The sequence below is a fragment of the Cajanus cajan genome, chromosome 6 (genome assembly GCF_000230855.2).
Source record: "Cajanus cajan strain Asha chromosome 6, NIPB_CcT2T_4, whole genome shotgun sequence".
Classification (NCBI taxonomy): Eukaryota; Viridiplantae; Streptophyta; class Magnoliopsida; order Fabales; family Fabaceae; genus Cajanus; species Cajanus cajan.
The window spans coordinates 50,227,212-50,247,933 of record NC_138522.1 but is presented as its reverse complement, the minus strand read 5'-3'; the positions used below and the strand labels follow the sequence as shown (position 1 = coordinate 50,247,933).

Below are 20,722 nucleotides of genomic sequence, written 5' to 3'. Positions count from 1 at the left end.
AAAGGCATAAATATCAATCCTCACTTATTACCACGAATCTTATAACTTTTGAATTGATTTGCGAACTTCACTTTTTCTTATATGGATGGAGAACTTAATTTTAGTCGTTCTAACATAAAACAGTTTTTCAACAACTCAAAAAAAAGAAGAAAAATTCAAACAGTTTTAGTAGGAAATACTATCCGGTAAACATGGTGTTTTATTAAACATACACATATCCTAACTTAACTAATTTTAAGATTCATTAATTAAATATGACAAAAAATTATGCCTTTTCCTTCAAATACGATTTTATTTTATTACTTAACAACATCATATCATATTATATTCTATATAATATATACATATCCATGTGTTTCATAAAAATCATTACTATAAAGTCAAACTAAAACCAGCCATGAGCACTTTATTATAATTATTATTATTTTAAATCACTAGAATTAACTTAGTGATTGGGTAGGGAATGATTGGGATAGTTAGAAGAATGGAGACTTAGATTCAATCTATCTTTATAATTTTTCCTATCTTTAAAAAAAAAGTAATTTCTTATTGGTTGATATTGTAAAGATATTTACATTGACATTACATGAAAATTAAATAAATTAAAAAATAAATAATAAATATATTGGTAGTATAAAGTTCTTTTTTACATATATTTTAATCCAATTATAAATTGATATTTATAGTAAGTTTACTAACTTTTATAATAATTACTTAAAAATCTCATATTAATAATACTTTTAATGATTGATAGTGAGATAATTTTTATATTGATAATGCGTGTCTATTAAATACTAAAGTAATTTAAGATTAAATAATTATTTGATTCTATGATAAGTGTAGAAGATCAAAGTTAGAAGATGAAATTTGAGCAGTAGAATATCAAAGTGCAGCAATTCAGAAACTACAATAAGTGATAAGTAGTTGTGCCAAAAATTGCATTATGAACAAAAGCTGCAGAATTTATCTCAACAATGTTGCAAAAGCAATATGAATGTTATATCAAAAGAAACATACTCAAATATGTGTTCAGAACTTTTCCAAAACTAAAACTATCAACTCACGTGACATGCATTGATTCTATCAAAACAAAAGTAAATGAATTAAGATAGTCTAAACTCTAAAATATACTACAAACTTTCAAAAGCATAACATAAGCATTTTGCAAAAGATCAATTCCTCTTTCAGTAATAATCCGTGTAAGTATCAAAGCTGTTTGGGTTGTTCTTGAAGAAAATCCCTAACCTCCACAAACTACCACACTTAAATCAATTTAAGAAGAAGCGCTTTTATAAGAAATTGTTAACCAATGGGTCTTAATAACACAAGAGGGAGCGAATTTTTTTTAAAAAAAATTGAGACCAAAACCTTTTATCCATGAAGAATATAATTAAGAAGACGGCGAAGAGAAAACCTCATTAACTCGAATAACAAAAATCATAGTAAAAGAACAATACGAATTAATCAAGAAAAATACAAATCAACAAAGAGATAGTGTAGAGAAGATGACTTTGTAGTTTTATCTTGGTTCAGTCCATTTGTGATATGGATTTAGTCTCCTAATAACGTTTTAGATTTTTTTACAAACTCATCAGAGTCTATAGTGCAACACTTTTTTTTTTATATCCAAGAAACCCTCTCTTATATCCCAACCCTATGATACTCATTATCTTATCACACTAGTCATCCACTAGAAAAAAAAAACAAGTACACCAACACTTAGAACCACCAAAGTAACTTGCCATGGATTTCAAAAACAAGTACACCAAAAGCTAATAATCATTGTCGATAGCAGGGATAACAAAATTCGAGCAACACTTTGACTCAATTATTTCTAAACACATGTTAACTGAATAACCCTTCCAATTTGTTCTCCTTTTAGTAACCAAACCTAGGAATAACTTTTTCTACGTATAGAAATTGAAGTATCAAAAAATTGATTATGACATCAATCTTATTTTCAAAAGATATTAGATTAATTTTCTACCCAACATTTCTGCACTTAAATTGTTGTTTTTGTAGTTTCTATTTGATATTATAGTTTCATCAATCTAATAATTAGTTGTCATTTAAGTGAGAGATTGTTGAATTATTTATTTGTCTAATTTTGAGTAAAATATGGTATAATGTTACAAGATTATATCAATTTAACTATGTTATAAATGTCTTTCAATAGTTGCTCATTTTTGTTGATCTATTTCCATTTATTAGCTACTATTTGGACAGAAGTAACATTTTTTTTATCCATTGACAGAAGCAATTATTAAAAGTTTGTGGGGGAAAAAAATCGCCTCCAACACTTCAATTTAGTTTTTTCCTTTCTTCACATTTCAAATAGGAATGGCAAAAGATTAATTGGGTCGTCCCTGTAAAAGACGAAGCAAGTTTGGATTCATATTTAACATAGGCTGATTTATATTGTTTAAACGTATTCCCGTCGAGTAAACCTGCGAGAAACTCATCATATCTTTTTTCACAATATAATTTACTTATATATATTTTAAAATTTATATATCAATTTGTTAATTACATTTTAATTTAATCAATATATAAAAATTTATAAGTATAAAATAACTTTAAAATAAAAAATGACAGTTAAATTATATTTTAGTAAGACGTATAATTTTAACTTTGTTATATAATTATTTTTGAAATTTAAATTATTTTACTATAAGTAACAATGATGGTGGGTGAGTAAGAGAAACTTAGAAAATTAATATGATAAATAATATATTTTAATACATTTTAATGAATATTTTAATCAAGATATTTTATTTTAATTTGACAATTGAAAGTGATAATTTTCATTCTCATAAAAATTTCACTATCATAATATATATTATAATAACATATTTATTTAAGAATTAAAGTGTTAATCTCAACCCTTAAATTGAAACAAGTGGTTTTGATTAAAATATTATAAATAAAGTTACTAAATAGTTGCCTTTATTATAATTTTTATCACTCTCATCGTTGAAATCAATGATAGATCCATGAATTTTAAGTAGTAAGGACAATGTTCTTATGTGAGACCCGCTCCCTCCTTCTCCCCCCTCCCTCTCAACATTTCCTTTCATTCTCATTTTCTTCTTCCCACTCTCTCCTTTCTTGTTTTATCATTCTCAAATTCCTTGGTGGCTGTAAGTGCTGATTAGAGGCGTACGGAGCTAGCTGAGGGCGCAAATTCCCTTCTTCCCTTGTCCATTTCTCTTCGTCTTCTCCTACTCTTTCCCGGAAGCTCGGATTCTTCTCCTCCGAGGTAAAGGAAGCTAGATTCGTTCAAATTGTTTGGAAGTAAGTTTAGAAACTCAAATGTGGTTTGATTTTGGAAAAATGATGGTCAGATTTGAGGAGATTGCGTCTTCGGGGTTTCGGGAAAAATTGGGATTTCTAGGTGTTTGATGGTTGCATGTTGGAAAGGAGTTAATTTTTGAGTCGTATTCTGAAAATGTGGTTCATTTGATGGATTGCATGTGTTTGAGCTGGTTGATTTTGCAGGTTTTGGGTGAAATTTTTGAAGTTTGAGGGTTGCTGTTTGATATTGCGCCGGGAGTAGTTCTTGGCGCTGGGCGTGTAACCATCAGATAGTTCCATTGATCAAGCACGCCGGGCGCAAGGTTGGTTGCGTCAGGCGAGCTTGGGAATGGAAGCCCCTAGATGGCTCACGCCGCGCGTGAGAGAACCGCACTTGGCGTGATATCAGATAGGGACTCAAGAAGTTGGGTTACTGGTATGACGCCGGGCATGATTAGATCTCGCCGGGCGTCGAGACTCCCTTGGGGTCTTTGCTTGGGTTGGCGCTAGGCACAGAATGAGCGCGCTGGGCGTGAGACTTGGTGAGGTCTCTGCCTTACTTGCGCCGAGCGTGGGCTTGGTATGCCGGACTTGTGAGACTCTTGGGAGTCTCTTCCTTCTATTGTGTCGAGCACGTAAGAGTTTTAGAGCTCTCTGGTTGGTTCAGGCCGGGTGCAAATTCTATTGCGCTGAACGTGAAGGTGTTTTACTTAATAATGATGTTTAAGCTGTATGATGTAAAGTTGAGTTGTGCTGTATGATGTTTATGTTGTATGATGTAAAGATGAGTTGTGTTGTATGATGCTTATGCTGATTAATGTTGTTATGCTGAGCTGTGTCGTATGCTGTCTAAGCTATTAATGCTGTTAAGCTGAGTTGTGTTGAGTGTTGAATAGACTATTTAAAATAGTTTAGCTGTGTTGTTGATGATACGCTGTGTAGGCTGTAAGGCCGAGCTGTTGACCACTAAGACTAGAGGAGATATTTTTTCGAAGTTGTTCATCCCATTGTGTGGATTGAGGAAGCTGTGGTGCTCTTAGAGCCCAATTTGTTGAAAACACTCCTTGGGAAGCTGTCCCTTGGAGTGGTCATTGTGTTATTCTCCTCTAAGTACTTAGTTGGTCCCGTGTGTGGGCAAGGTCGAGGCACACGTGTACAAAGCGACCACGATATAGGGGCCAAGTCGAGCTATACCGATTACAAGCGGCCAATCGAGTAAAGTACGAAGTCGGGAACTTAGTTCCTAACTGAGTATCGGAAGGTTGTGGTATTTGGAGGATAGTCGGTAGGCTAATTCCATAGGTGGCTTAGTTAAGCTAGCTAATGTCATGGTAGGCCTAAACCCAACTGTTCTATCCTGACATAGTACCATACTTCCTTGTTTAAGTGGAAAAGTCTGAGAAATCGTGAAGTTGCAGATTAATATCCAAATTGTTGTTTACCTATCAAACCAAAAAGGTTTTTTTTTCTCGGTTCGGTGGGACCTAGCCACTTAGACTGCTCACCCTTGCTGTAGGAGATCTTCGAGTTGAAATGCGTAACGACGCATAAGCTGTTAGATGTTGATTTTGCTGAATGATATGAGTTGTATGTGTGCACTATATATATTTGATAACTTACATTCATTTATTTTAAAAAAAAATTAAGTTAGCAAGTTACACTCAAATATATCTTTTTTAAAAAAATATACTTCAAAAATAATATATTAATTTTAATTTTTTTTACAATATAAAAAAAAATTACTTAATTTTTAACATGATAAATAATATATATATATATATATATATATATAGAAAACAGTGAATATAAAAAAATTAGTAGAACATTTATCTCAATTTACATAAAGATAGATTCGTCCTTAATTGAATCTATAATCACTGTTACCAATAATAATGACGATAATAATAAAAGAGTGAATAAATATAAAAAATTTGAAAGTTTAATTTGATCAAAGAAAAACCATATATATTTTAATAAATATTTTAATCATGACCTATTAAATATGCAGACACATACCAAACCTAATTCACTCAAGAGAAGTCCAAATTCAAAATTCAGCAAAAGTATATTTTTTTCCTTATCCAAATCATGTCGGAACCGGTGAGTATTCATATATTCAAATTTATTTGCATAATTCCAAAATACACAATAAAAGGACAACGAAAAGTGGAGGGAGTTTATGAAAAAAAATAGTGTAACGACTAACGAGGGATTATATGGATGTATTTGGGGATTGTATCGGTTCAGCCAAATGCCGGCCGAATAGAACAACATCAAATGTGTATCGGCCCGGCCAACGGCCGAGACGATCAACACAGCCTTATCCTGTCGGTTCGGCGATATGCCGAAGAACAAAGCAAGGATTATAATACTAATCGTGGTTAATAGCGGTAAGCACATGATTAAGACACAATTGGCTGATTAGGGCTGTATTACCTAATTTGGTAAGATTAGGAGAGGCCCACTATTGACAAGGCCCACCTGTAAAAGTATAAATAGGTCACTTATATCGAGGTACGTCACTGTTCATTAATTATTGTGAGAAATCGTACTTATACTGACTTGAGCGTCGGAGTGCCTTTTGCAGGTACCTCCCCCTTCTCCGAAGTATATATCTTAAGCTCTCGTCCGACCCTTCCCCACAGAAGACTACGAGTGTACCTTCAGACAGGTACATTTTGGCGCCTACCGTGGGGCCGAACCGAGAGATCTGCAAAAACAAATAGAGCATAACACTGAAGAGAATCATGGTGAAGACGAGGAAGACTAATGTTGAAGAGCACCAATCTGAAGACGAGCACCAGTCCGGGGCCGAAACGGTAGAGGAGACAAACTTCACCGAAATGATGCGTCAAATGAAGGAAGAAATGGCCGCCATGAAACAGCAAAGAGAGAGAGATGCTGCCGAGATGGCCACATTGAGAGAGGAGAATGCTGCCCTCAAAAACCAGTACCGAGATCCCACGTGGAAACCCTCTGAGACGACCCACACTCAAGGGTCGTTCCACTCACACGGCCATCACACCTCTACCCCTCACACTTCTGTGGCTACCCCAGCCGTCCACGCTTCGGTCAGTCGACCGATACAACCAATACCGACCGGAGTACATCGACACCCCTTTACCCCGAATATCATGCAGTCGGCACTTCTGGACCATTGGAAGTCCTTGCCCTTGGACAAGTACGACGGTACCACTAACCCAGATGAGCACGTGGATGTGTTCTTGACACAGGTTACCCTAAGCACCACTGACGACGCCGCGTTATGCCGAATCTTTTCGACATCGTTGAAGGGACGAGCACTGAGCTGGTTTACCCGACTCCCAGCCAATTCTGTCGACTCGTTCGGCTCGTTGGCCTCCCAGTTCACAATCCAGTTCGCCACCAGCCGTCCTCATCAGCTGACCTCGTTGGCGTTAGTTAGCATTCGCCAAGAGAAAAAGGAGTCTCTTCGAACGTTCATGAGCCGATTCAACAAAGCGGCTCTCGAAATCTGAGACCTGAACCCTGCTGTAGCTCTACATCATCTCACAACCGCCCTAAAACCTGGTCCCTTTGCCAACAACATCTGCAAAAAACCGCTGACCGATATGGATGACTTGCGGCGACGAGCCGATAAATACATGCAAATGGAGGAACTAGCGGAGTTCCGCAATCAAGCCAGAATAGAGACCGTAACTAGGCCTGAAAAGCTGACTGAAAACAATTTTCAGAGCCGTCCGAAAGAATTAGCACCCCGCGAGAGGACCCCTCGTGGCCCAAGGTATTCACAATACACACTGCTCAATACCAGTCGGTTAGCAGTGCTAGAACAAGCATTGGCCTCAGATGTACTGTCCATCCCGAAACGAGCTTCGACCCCTCCTAGGGCCAATACAACGAAATCTTGCAGGTATCACCGCAATCGAGGGCATTCAACGGGGGAATGCGCGGCCTTGAAGGATAAAATTGAAGATCTAATCAAGCAAGGACAACTGCAGGGTTTTATTGATCGCCCGCACTCATCCCGGAACACCCACCGGTCACGACGGGACGATCAGGCCAAACAAAGAAGGACAGAAAGTCGCTCATATCGAGAACGCAGTCGGTCTAGAGAAAGGCGAGAAGAGCCTTCAGCGCAGCCTCGGCGAGTCATCAACACCATCGCTGGCGGTTTTGCCGGCGGTGGTTCGTCTTCATCGGCGCAGCGTAGACACCTCCGGGCCGTTCGTCACGTGCACGCCATCGAAATTGTTCGTCACCGTTTACCCACCATAACTTTCACCGAGGCCGACTTCAAAGGTATCGACCCATACCAAGATGATCCCATGGTAATTAGTGTGGAAATTCACAACTTCATTGTGCGCAAGACATTGGTGGATTAGGGAAACTCAGCCGATATCCTTTATTGGAACACGTTCAAACAATTGGGCATCCCAGAGGCCAAACTGATTCCGTACGATGAACCCTTGGTAGGATTTTCAGGAGAAAGAGTAAAAAAAAAAGGGTATATCAAGTTGTCAACCCGGTTTGGGTTTGAAGGAACCGAGTACAGAGACGTTTCGGTCAAATATGTGGTGGTGCACGCCAACACGTCCTACGACATTTTGCTTGGACGGCCGTCCTTAAATCGGCTCGGTGCAATCGTCTCCACTCCACACCTGGCTATGTAGTTTCCAGCTGACTCAGGGCGAGTAATCACGGTTCACGCTGATCAAAAAACCGCGCGAGAGTGCTACTTCGTTAGTTTGCGATTACCGGAAATGAAGCCCGAAGCAACAAAATCGACAGGGGTGCATTCGGTATCACAGCAGTCGGCCATCGATCTCGACCTCCGGATTGATCAAGATGAGAGGGTTGAGCCTATTGAAGATAAGCAACCCTTCCGGGTGGGAATGTCCGAAGCCCAAGTCACCTACCTGGGGACCAATTTATCCGAACAAGAGCGCCTGGCCCTCAAGCAAGTGGTCCTTGAAAACAATGACTTATTCGCTTGGTGCTCGTCTGATATGCCCGGCATTGACCCCAACTTTCTTTGCCACAAGCTATCAGTAAGCAAGGAGGCAAGGCCGATTGCCCAAAGGCGTCGGAAGGCCGGAGAGGAAAGGAAGGCGATAATTGAGGCGGAGGTTGGCAAGCTGTTAGATGCTCGGTTCATCCGAGAGGTGCATTATACAACCTGGTTAGCCAATGTAGTCATGGTAAAGAAGCCGAATGGGAAATGGCGCATGTGCACCGATTACACCAATTTAAACAAGGCGTGCCCAAAGGACGCCTACGCCCTACCAAATATTGATCGTCTTATGGATGGGGCATCTGGTCACAGATTTTTGTCGTTTCTGGACGCATATTCCGGATACAATCAAATCTGTATGCACCCCCAAGACGAGGAGAAAACTGCGTTCATCACCGAAACGACTAATTACTGTTATCGAGTGATGCCCTTCGGATTGAAAAACGTCGGAGCTACCTATTAGAGGTTAATGAACAAAATTTTCAATAATCACATTGGCCGAAGCATGGAGGTGTATGTCGATGACATGGTGGTAAAGTCAAGTACCGTATTAGCACATGCACAAGACTTGGCCGAGGTGTTTCAGGCGCTTCGGCACCACCAAATGAGGCTCAACCCCGAGAAGTGTGTGTTCGGGGTCTCAGGCGGTAAGTTTTTGGGATTCATGCTGTCCAGCCGAGGCATTGAGGAAAATCCTGACAAGTGCCAAGCATTCTAGATATGAAAAGTCCAAGTACTCTGAAGGAGGTTCAAAAGATGGCAGGCCGGCTCACCTCCCTCTCTCGGTTCCTCCCTTGCCTGGCCGAAATAGCTAGGCCTATCCTTCTTTTATTGAAGAAGACTCAGCGGTTCAAATGGACCCCGGAGTGTGAGGCATCATTCCAACATTTCAAGGAACATCTTAGCGCACCTCCGGTCCTTTCCAAGCCAGTTGCCAACCTCGACATGGTTGTCTATTTAGCCGTATCCGGTACCTCAATCAGTGCCGTTTTGATTCAAGAGAGGCAAGATGAACAACAAATGGTGTATTTCATTAGTCGGACACTACAAGATGCCGAACGGCGCTACCAGCTGATAGAAAAGGTAGCCCTGGGGCTCATTTATACTACCCGACGGCTCAGGCAGTACTTCCAAAGTCATAAGATCGTAGTCCGAACTGACTGTCCTATCTCGAAAGTCCTCAGAAAACCAGAAATTGTCGGCCGAATGATGGCATGGTCGGTCGAGCTTTCCGAGTTTGATGTGTCTTTCGAAGCAAGGAGCCCCCTCAAGTCACAACATTTAGCCGACTTTGTTAACGAGCTCACTCCCCCGGGTTGTTTTGAGGACGAGCCGTGGACCATGCATGTTGACGGTTCCTCTAACGCCCAAGGAAGTGGGGCAGGGATAATTCTAGCTAGTCCCTCCGGCATCACCGTAGAACAATCCCTCCGTTTCGGCTTCCGAGCCTCTAACAACCAAGCGGAATATGAAGCATTGCTAGCCGGGATGTGGTTAGCAACCGAAATGGGTGTCAAGAGAATCGTATGTTGGACCGACTCTAAGATCGTGGCCGAACAGGTCAACAATAATTTTCAAGTCAAGGACTCCAACTTGTTACAATACTATCACCTCTTCCAGAAGCTCAAGGATGATTTCACCGAGGTGCAGATACGACACGTCATGCGTAACAATAACGAACGGGCCGATCAGTTAGCTCGGCTCGCCAACAGCCGAAAGCCAGGGCAATTGCGAACAACCATTCACCTCGAGATTCCCTCTCCTAGTGTGACGGGAGAGTGCATGGCAACCAATACTGAGGCACCGACCTGGATGACTGCCATCCGGAATTTCATTGTCCGAAGGGAGGCACCAACCGACCCGTTGGACGCTAAAAAATTGCGAACGCAAGCGGCTCGGTATTCAGTAGTGGCTAACGAGCTGTATCGGCGAGGATTTTCCACCCCGTTACTCAAGTGTATTGACACCCATCAAGCCGATTACGTCTTACGAGAAATACATGAGGGCATATGTGGTTCCCACTCGGGCGGACGAACCATGGCGGCTAAAGTTTTGAGAGCTGGTTATTATTGGCTGACTCTGAAAGAAGATTGCGCCAAGTTCGTTAAGAAATGTGTGCAATGTCAAAAGCATGGGAACCTTATCCACGCCTCAGCCGCCGAGTTGCACAGCATCAGCTCCCCGTGGCCATTCTCCTTGTGGGGAATCGATGTACTTGGGCCTTTCCCCCTGGTAAAAGGCAAGTCAAATTTCTCCTGGTTGTAGTAGATTATTTTACAAAGTGGATAGAAGCCGAACCGCTTGCTTGCATCTCCGCAACCAATGTCCAGAAGTTCGTCTGGAAAAATCTGGTTACCCGATTCGGAATCCCGTATGCCATCATTTCGGACAACGGCCTCCAATTCACTGACAAGAAGTTTAACACTTTCCTTGAAAACCTTGGCATTCGGCACCGGTTCACCTCAGTCGAACATCCCCAGTCAAACAGGCAAGCCGAAGCAGCAAACAAGGTTATACTTAATGAGCTCAAAAAGCGTCTCGGTGCGGCGAAAGGAGGATGGGCCGACGAATTACCGGAAATCCTGATGTACACCACAATCAACAACCAAAGAGACACCCTTTCGCCTAACATACGGCGCAGACACAATGATTCCGGTTGAGGTAGGAGAACCCTCATTCTGACGACAGCACTTTCATGAAGAATCCAACAATGACTCGCTCCGGTCTGAGCTTGGTGTCCTAGATGAGATACGAGAAAAGGCACAAATTGTGGCCGAAGCATGCAAACAACGCATGAGTAGGCGCTTTAATTCCAATTTAAAGCTGAGGACATTTCATGAAGGTGATCTCGTCTGGCGAGCAACCGGGTCGGCCAGGCGTAACCCTTCCGAAGGAAAGCTATCTGCCAATTGGGACGGACCGTTCCGGATCCGACATGCATTACACAACGGAGCATACAAGCTGGAAGAACTGTCCGGCAAAGTCATCCCAAGAACCTGGAATTCTACCCACTTGAAGACATACTACAGTTAAATTGGATTTTGTTATGCCTAAACAATGTAATTGTATCACGATGCACTATTTTCCTTGACTGATCTTTTTCCCCCTTATAAGAATGTGAAAAGGGGTTTTTGGTCGGCAAGGTTTTTAACGAGGCATCAGTTTATTAATGAATACATTTCACACTTCATATTGTTAGATATTTGTTCACAACTATTTTCAAGTCTTCCCTCCCGAGATGTCTCTCGGCCAAGGATGTGGCTTTATTTATTTTTTCAAGTCTTCCCTCCCGAGATGTCTCTCGGCCAAGGATGTGGCTTTAATTATTTTCAAGTCTTCCCTCCCGAGATGTCTCTCGGCCAAAGATGTGGCTTTACTTATTTTTTCAAGTCTTCCCTCCCGAGATGTCTCTCGGCCAAGGATGTGGCTTTAATTATTTTCAAAGTCTTCCCTCAAGAGATGTCTCTCGGCCAAGGATGTGGCTTTAATTATTTTGTTCAAGTCTTCCCTCCCAAGATGTCTCTCGGCCAAGGATGTGGCTTTAATTAGTATTCCTTCCCGAGATGTCTCTCAGACAAGGAAGCGGCTTACATCACTTGCGTTTTTATGAAGGCCAACAGTTACATCAATGTGTGACGACAAAAGTAAATTCATTAACAAAAAAGGCACTATCGGCCAAGCGTACATTTAAAACGGGGCACTATCGACCCATTAATACATGAAAGAAAAAGAAGCTCAAGATCCTACTTCCGGTTCCCCCTGAACTGGACCATCCTCAGGCGCAACCTCCTCGTACGCCGTTTCCTCCTCATTTGGCCTAGTTGGCCGCGCCGGGGCTTCTTCATCGGATGGCTGGTCGGCTGGAATACAAGCCAGGTCCACCAACTTCCCTTGGTAGAAATCCTTAGTCATGTCCAAATGGAAGTCGGGGGGAAAGTCCCCAAAGTAGCTGGCTTGCCGAGCCGCCTGAGCAAAGCCCGCCTGATGCTGAGTGAGGACTTTGTTGCGTGCCTTCTCCTTGTAAGCCCCGAAGGCGACTTTCTCAGCATCTAGCTCCTTCCCTAGAGCGGCAACCTTCTCAGTCTCATTCTTCAGGGCAAGTTCGAGACGCTGAACCTTCAAGGCAAGGTTGTCGGCGGTTCGCCCCCGGCGGTCCATTTCGGCCTGGAATTTGTTGTTGGCCGTTTGGGCGTCAGTCAGCGCCGCCAGCGTCTCTCGAAGAGACTTCTCTTGCTCAGCAAGCTGCCGACGCAATCCATCGACCTCGCTGTTCGGCTCCATGACAATGCTTTGCGCCATGGCCACGGTGCGTACTTGGAACTCACAGAAGAAGCTCCATTTATGAGCCGCAGTCATACGGCTCAGCATCCCTTGACCTGCCTCGAAAGTCATGTCTTGACTCAGAAAATCCTGAGCATTAACATTGCCGGCTAAGAAACTTGGCGCAGCCAAGCCCTCTGGCAAAGGAGGACCGGCCACTCGGCGCTGCTTGGCCCGACGGCTCTCTTCCTCGACCCTTGAGTCAGGCCTTCTTTTTTCAGGCTGAGGCCGAGTGGGCTTCTTCGGCCTGACAATTGGTCCCGCCGCGCCACCTTGGACAGTTGGCTGATTCCCGAGCGCGCCAGCCGGGGCCTTGTTCCCAGTGGTCGCAGCCACTTGGTTCCTGATCAGCGTATGGATGTCCAGATCGTCATCTCCATGATCCGTCATTATACCTACACATCATTAGTCAAAATCAATGATAACGCAAGAATTTAAACAAGTAAGAAAGGTACTGTACCAATCAGTTCTTCAACTACGTTGGCCGATTCAAACAATCGGACCAGAGGACGGCATGGTAAAGGCCGAGGCAACTTCTCCAAAAAATTCAAGCTAGATCTCTCCTCCGAGGACATGCGAGACTTGGACACCGTGTCATACTTCCTCGGCTTCCGAGTCCAGTACAACGAAAAAAGAGAGTTTCCTTCGGCATCAAAGAAATATTTATTTCCCGTCTCTGGCCGAATCATCACCTTCATGGACCCCTCTTTGAATTTCTTATAAGAAGTGGTAAAGGGGTCCAGCAAGCAATCACGGTGCCGAATCAATGACAACCATTTAGCCTTCTTAGTAGGCCGAGACGAGTAAAAATATAAGAATAGGTGTGGGGTAGGTTGGAGGCCGAGAGCCAGGCACAGCTGTCTAAACCCTTTCATGGCAGCCCAGGTGTTGGGATGAAGCTGACTTGGTGCCACGTTAAGAAGCCGAAGTATACCCATGAAATAATCATCAAAAGGAAGGGATGTCTTCAGGTCCCGAAACATATAATCGTATACGTAAAAGAAATCGTATTTGGACGACCCTCGGCTCAGGTACACGAAATCTATGTTTGGCCCCCCATCACCTCGGCACGGCTGGAAGAAAATGGCAGAGGGTTCCTCATCCTCGGGAAAATTTAAGAATTTCACAGCCGAAACAAAGTTCACAAGAGACTTTTTGTCAGTATATCGAGAGTACACGTTACCAACCTCACCGTGCACCCACGAATACCCAGGGGTCGATATAGGAGCAAAAGTCCTTGACGATCCACCTCCCCGGCTTGGATGATCATCGTACGCTATAGCCGAAGAAGAAGCACTCCCACTCTGCGACCGGGAAGACCCTGAAGTGGACTCGGCATGATCTTCCCCGTTCGAAGCCGATGCCGACACGACGTCTCGGTCCGGTGTCGCTCTCAGCCTAGATTCCCCTTCGTCCCCGGAGGAGTTAATATGAACAACATTTAAATTTGCCATCACGTACCTGATTGTTGAACTTGACCTATCGCTGTCGAAAAATATTTGCGCACCAACTCAGATGACTTCGGCTCGGAGCAAGCAACAAATGCGTATCTTTGGGAACCCTCTCCACGTACCTATTTATAGACGTCCAGGGCCAGTACTTCAAGAGTCACACCTCATCGCATATCGTTGGATCATTTAGATCCAACGGTTCACGATGCGCAACTTTTCGCATGCCCCATTAATACCTAACGGTTATAACCTTTGGAATTCCAACAACGTTTACAACTTTTCATCTTATGTTACATAACTCCTCGCACACGTCATTAATGCTTAGCAGTTACAACTCTTCACGTTCCCACGATTAATGACCAACGGTTACAACCCCTCACATTCTACACCCAAACTTAATTGCCACAACTGCAAAGTCACGTTTACCCTTTACGTCGTCATACGCCTCAAGGCTGGGGGGCTTGTGTACCGGGAGGACCTTATCGGTCACGTGGACCAACACGTGCCGTTTCGTCAGATACCCATGCAAACTAGGCTACCCAGTCTTAACGTTACCATCGGCACGGTCTGTAACCGAAGGCCGAAGGCACTGGTATACTAGTGTCGGCTCGGCGTAAGGCCGACACGAGTGGAATCATAGTAAGTATATAGTGTATCGGTTCAGCCAAATGCCGGCCGAATAGAACAACATCAAATGTGTATCGGCCCGGCCAACGGCCGAGACGATCAACACAGCCTTACCCTGTCGGTTCGGCGATATGCCGAAGAACAAAGCAAGGATTATAATACTGATCGTGGTTAATAGCGGTAAGCACATGATTAAGACACAATTGGCTGATTAGGGTTGTATTACCTAATTTGGTAAGATTAGGAGAGGCCCACTACTAACAAGGCCCACCTGTAAAAGTATAAATAGGTCACTTATATCGAGGTACGTCACTGTTCATTAATTATTGTGAGAAATCGTACTTATACTGACTTGAGCGTCGGAGTGCCTTTTGCAGGTACCTCCCCCTTCTCCGAAGTATATATCTTAAGCTCTCGTCCGGCCCTTCCCCACAGAAGACTACGAGTGTACCCTCAGACAGGTACAAAGATAAATAGAAGCATAATCAACTCCGATTTAGAAGAATGAAGAATGTGGTGTTGTGGCAGGGTGGAAATAATCCTTATTATATTCTCATTTATGTAGCAATTCTTAAGAGTTTGTAATCTGAAGAATTAAGTGAAGGGTACCTGAGGCTGAGAGTAACAAGGTTTAATCTTGTTCATGATGAAGTGAGTAGAAGAAAAACACATGGATACGGATGATATGGTGTGGATTAAAAGACGAAAAACATAAAGATAACGACTAAAGAAAGAGGGTACAAAGTACGAAGGAACGGTCCCTGCTCTGTGTCTGTTTCTTTGTCTGTGTCACAAAATAATTAATAATAAATGGACGGCACCTCAATTTTACTCCAAAGGCCAACCATTCCTTTTTGGGTGCACATTGTACGGCCATGTCACGTACACATCTGACCCATTTACCGCAAACCCTTTTCTACTTTTACTTATTTTACTCATTGATCCCATTCTCAGCTCAACAATGCTAAATTTATACTAACCTACTAGTATGTTACGATTAGGAGATAAAGATAAATTATGATGAATCATTAAATTGTAAATGGTGTTCTGAGACTAACTCGGATTCAGATAAATAGGCATGGCAGACGGGTGGATACGTTTCATGATGTCTATCCTCATTTCTGTGATTCAAATTCACCTCTATTATTGTCTCGATATATGATAGATTTGTAATTTTTATTATTCTCATCTCTATTAGGTATTAGATATATTCGTACTTATATTTATATTTATAAAAAATTTATTAATTTTTTTAACAAAAAATATGTACAATATTTTTAACTTATTTTTTATGTTATATTATAATAATAATTAAGTTATTTATTTATTTCATATTTTAATTAAAATTTTTTTTAATAATTAAATAATTATAAATATTTTAAATCATAATAAATAATTATATAATTAATATTTTACAAATTAAACAACTACACATAATTAAAATCTTACAAATTAAAGAACCACAAATATTGAGTAATATTCTAAATAAACAATTATAATGTTGAGTTAAAATAACAAAATAAATTGAAATTTCTCAAATCAAAAATAGAATTCATCTTGTAAGTAAAATTGAGGATGAAAATTGGGACAGAGACGGGAACGGGAATGGAGACACGACAGGTAAGTATATACCCGTCCTCGTTTCCGGTTTAATATTTCAAATTTAATTTATCCATATCCGTATATGGTCAAACCAGGTATTCCTCGTTAAAGTTGAGACGGTTCATATATTATCTATGAATACAAATTTATTTATCATCCCTATACATAAAGGTGATGTTGGGTAATATGTATATGTTTTAAATTTAAATATTTTTTTATAGATAAAAATAAGTGGTGTTGTAAAAATATAAGTATAAATTACATTATTTATGGCATTAATAAAAGATATTATGACTTTTAGGATGTATATATTTGTTTAGAGTTTTTTTCTTTGGACTTATTTTGATAACTATTTTAAACGATCAAATCATTAGGGTCAATTAAGGACGAGAGTTAGATCAAAGTGTATAAAATCTAATGTTTAAACTTTGATATTATTATTATTATTATTATTATTATTTTAATTATAAAAAACTATATTTAAACAGTTCAAACCTTTCGATAATTAACTGCTTATTATTTCTTAAACAAAATACTTAAAAGTATAATTTTTTAATATTAATTCGTAACAAAATACTTCATAAATGATGTTAACTATATTCTCTTTTAATTTCTGGTTGATTCTAGTTTTTTTTTTGTTGTAAATTTTGTTTATCATATTTAGTTAGTCATTTTTTTTTTATCAATAAGAATCAACCTTGATATCAGAAATTTAGAATAGAGAACCAAGTTAATGTGAAGTGGTACTTAGAAAACACCATACTTTATAATAAGCCATAATTATACTGATAAAAGAGCTTAAAATATCATACATATATAATTCAATAACAATAAATTATTAAGTTAGTTATAGATAAAATAATAAACAATTATTAATATTGGCACTTAGAAGTTGTTTTTGAAGTTATTTATAACTACACTATCTTTTTTTTTTTTTTTTTAATGAAAAGTCTAAATATAATAGATTAATTGGTGTGAGGTTTGGTGTAAAAAAATGGTATAAGGTTATTTAAGTTTAATGAGTGGTTTCAAATTTAGCATACATTCCTGTTAAATATTTGATCAAAGAAATTTATCATTTATAATATTTTTATTTGAATAATTGTCTCATACAAAGGGAAATATTGTGATGTGTTACAAAGTTGTTTTGAGAGTTTCAGAATGTGAGCATCATTTTCTAATATTTTGATTCTCCAAGCAATATATAAGAATCTTCATTTTTTTGGAGGTTTGCCTGTTTAATTCTTCTTTTTTTTTTTTCCTTTGAATTTAATTTCTAGTGTGTTTTAATATGGAAATGAAAATTCTGGATGTGAAAATTAATGGTCGATATATATTCTGCACCAGCTCCAGACTGATTTTTCTTTGATAAATATTCGACCAATCAAATTTATCATCTATATTAATCTTACTTGATTCAAACTTAATTGTGTCATACAAAATATACATGCTTTTTATATAAAAAAATGAAATGAAATTAAGATATTTTTCACATTTCGGTACTAGTATTTTTATATAGGAGTCGATCGTTGTTAGGGAAAAAAAAAACTTTGGTAATTTTTTTATATGTTATTAGTGTTATTCTTTAATTAAATTTAAAATTTTACCTTAATAATTTATATTTATGTTTAATATCGATTTCATTAATATATATTTACGTCTGTAAAATTTTAATTTTAGTTGAAAAATGACACCAAATATATATATATATATATATATATATATATATATATATATATATATATATATATAGTTTTATCTTTATTTTTATTCTAATATTTTTATAGGATTCTTAATTTTAAATTAGATAAGAGTTTACCTTATATTTAATTTTTTTCATATAACTTTCGTTCCCGGAAAATAAAACTCGTGTTTGTTATAATGAAAGTAAATTTTAATAAGGAATGGATACAAAGATTAAACTATGCTAAAATATATTTAACCGAATCACAAAATCAATTAAATATAAAACTGGCTAAATTATATATTAAATTTCTAATTAGAATTCAGTAATAAATTTTCAACTAATTATAACTTATAAATATGATACAGTAATTAGTATCAAGCAGATTTTCTCTAAAATGGTTTAAGAAAAGGTGTACAAATAAAATTATTACAATCTTGATATGATCCATAATGGGAGAGACCAAAGTATATTCCCATAACTTATGACAACTGTTTACACCATTTAATAAGTTATAATTGAATAATATTATCTCAAAAATCATGAAAATTTATTTTATATAAATAATATTTAAAATATTTATATTAATTTAAAATATTTGATATCTCATTAATGTAAAAAAAATGACGTAATATATATTATTGAATTATATACAAATATTAAACATTAGAGTATATATTGTTGATATTTTGACTATTTCAAATAATAATATCATATATTAGTGTGTATTTGCTAAACAACCTCACATATTTCAATGTCGTTGAATGTGGCCAGAAAAAAAAGGATTGAAGTTAGGATGGTGAACAATACTCTTACTTTTGAGAAGAATAAACTTATTATGATTTTAAAATAGATAATTAAACGCATATTTACTTAATAATAGAGTAAGAATGGATTGTAAAGTATTTGTATTTGTAGGAATAAGCACTTTAAAAATATTTAAAAAAATTTAAATCCTTGTAAAATAATTTGGTTTGTTATTTTTTTACGCTAAATATATATCATAATTATTTATTTTTTGAAATTATTTATATTTTGTTATAATTATTTCTTATATTTTTTATTTAAAATTTTATATGTTATTAAATATTTTTGGATACACGTAATATATATATATATATATATATATGTATATATATATATATATAAATTTATAAATATTCACTAAATGGATACTTGCACTCCAGAGGACAGGTACCTATTACTTATCCAATCCTATTACCATCCTTAACTGACACCAAATGAAAATTTAAACACACATACTAACACAAATTTAGAAAATATATTTCTCAATTCTCCTCAAAGTTGATACATGCCAGACTATTTAGTATAAGTCTAAAATTATTTATTGAAAACTTTAAAAGTTACATAAAGAAAAAATTACTAATATTCATTTATATTAAAATACAATATATATTAATAAGATATTAGCTTAAAGAAAAATAATATGTATTGAGGATATAAAATAATATTACATCGTCAGTCAATTATAGATTGTCATATATATAAAAGCACATTTAATGAGATTAATTGTTTTTTATTCAAGAGCAATGTCTTATTATGAAAAATGAATGAGTTAATAAATAATTTTTAGATTAAAATTAGTATATTGAATTTAGTTTTCAATTAAAGTTATATTTTTAATCAATAATCTTCTCACATGATAACTATAATAATCTTCTCATCATTGTCATTGTTATACAATGGCAAATGTAGTGGGAGAAATGATTATGGTACTAGATAATCATCATCGTTGTCAGTATCATTATTATCTCCACACCTATTATGGGTAGTAACAATAATGATAACTATCTTATTGCAATCATCATCATTATCACTACACTTATTATCATTGTCCCACAATCGTGTGGCAGCGACAATAATGAAAGAATTGGTTGTGATTGACATGTGATAACTAATAAGTGAGTGATGACAACGATACATTATAATAAACATTATATAATGACATATAAAAGTGTTATTATAAATACAGTATATGCAGATATAAATCTATTTGATATATAACTATACATAATTTTAGTTTTAATTTTAAATAAAATTTAAAAACATATATTATATGTTATTATAATTTATACCTATATTTTTTAATAATATATCAATATATATTATATTTATAATGTAAATAAAAATAATTTTTAATAATAAATATGCATTACTATAAAATGTGTATTATTATATGATAATTTTTTTTTATAATAGTGGTAATAATAGTCATAGAAAATAGTGAATATAAAAAGAAATACAATGGAAAATAAGGTATAAGATTAGGGTGATAAAGTTAAAATAAAGTATATAAAATCTAAAATTTAAATTTTAGTATGGTTATTATAATTTTGATTGATAAAAAGAAAATAATGTAAAGTGAAAGTTGGAAAAGCGTTGCAAGTAGGGAAGAAAAGAGAGAGTACAAGAAGCAATGCAATGCAAGATGAGGTGATGTTTGGGAAACGTTACAGTACGTGTGGTCGCAGTGTATCCCAATCGTTGTCTCCCCCAAATGTCGCAGGCCCAATGTCCAATCAGCCCAAATTCCCATAAGATCAGACGGCAGAGAACGCTCCTTCTCTCATCCTACGCTCACAATTCCTTCTCTTTTTCTTTGTACACTCCGCCCCCACTCTCATGTGTTCTCTTTGTCTTCTCCTCAACACGTCACATTCACCCTTCAGCTTCACAGAGTAAATGTCATAAATTGAATTATAACCTTTTCATATATTTAGTAGCCACAAA

The 20,722-nt window shown here is 37.6% G+C and overlaps 2 protein-coding genes across 2 annotated transcripts; both read left to right on the top strand.

Annotated features, from left to right (window-relative positions):
- The first annotated feature begins 6,884 nt into the window (after nt 1-6,884).
- Nucleotides 6,885-7,658, top strand: LOC109817098 (uncharacterized). The gene has a single exon (XM_020382293.1). It carries the CDS (start codon nt 6,885-6,887, stop codon nt 7,656-7,658), a length of 774 nt encoding a protein of 257 aa, XP_020237882.1.
- Nucleotides 7,659-9,043: 1,385 nt separating this feature from the next.
- Nucleotides 9,044-10,552, top strand: LOC109817097 (uncharacterized). The gene has a single exon (XM_020382292.2). It carries the CDS (start codon nt 9,044-9,046, stop codon nt 10,550-10,552), a length of 1,509 nt encoding a protein of 502 aa, XP_020237881.2.
- The last annotated feature ends 10,170 nt before the right edge of the window (nt 10,553-20,722 follow it).

Excerpts from the sequence above, each read along its gene's own strand:
- LOC109817097 (XM_020382292.2), top strand. The coding sequence starts at position 9,044 with ATGGCAGGCCGGCTCACCTCCCTCTCTCGGTTCCTCCCTTGCCTGGCC.
- LOC109817098 (XM_020382293.1), top strand. The coding sequence starts at position 6,885 with ATGGATGACTTGCGGCGACGAGCCGATAAATACATGCAAATGGAGGAA.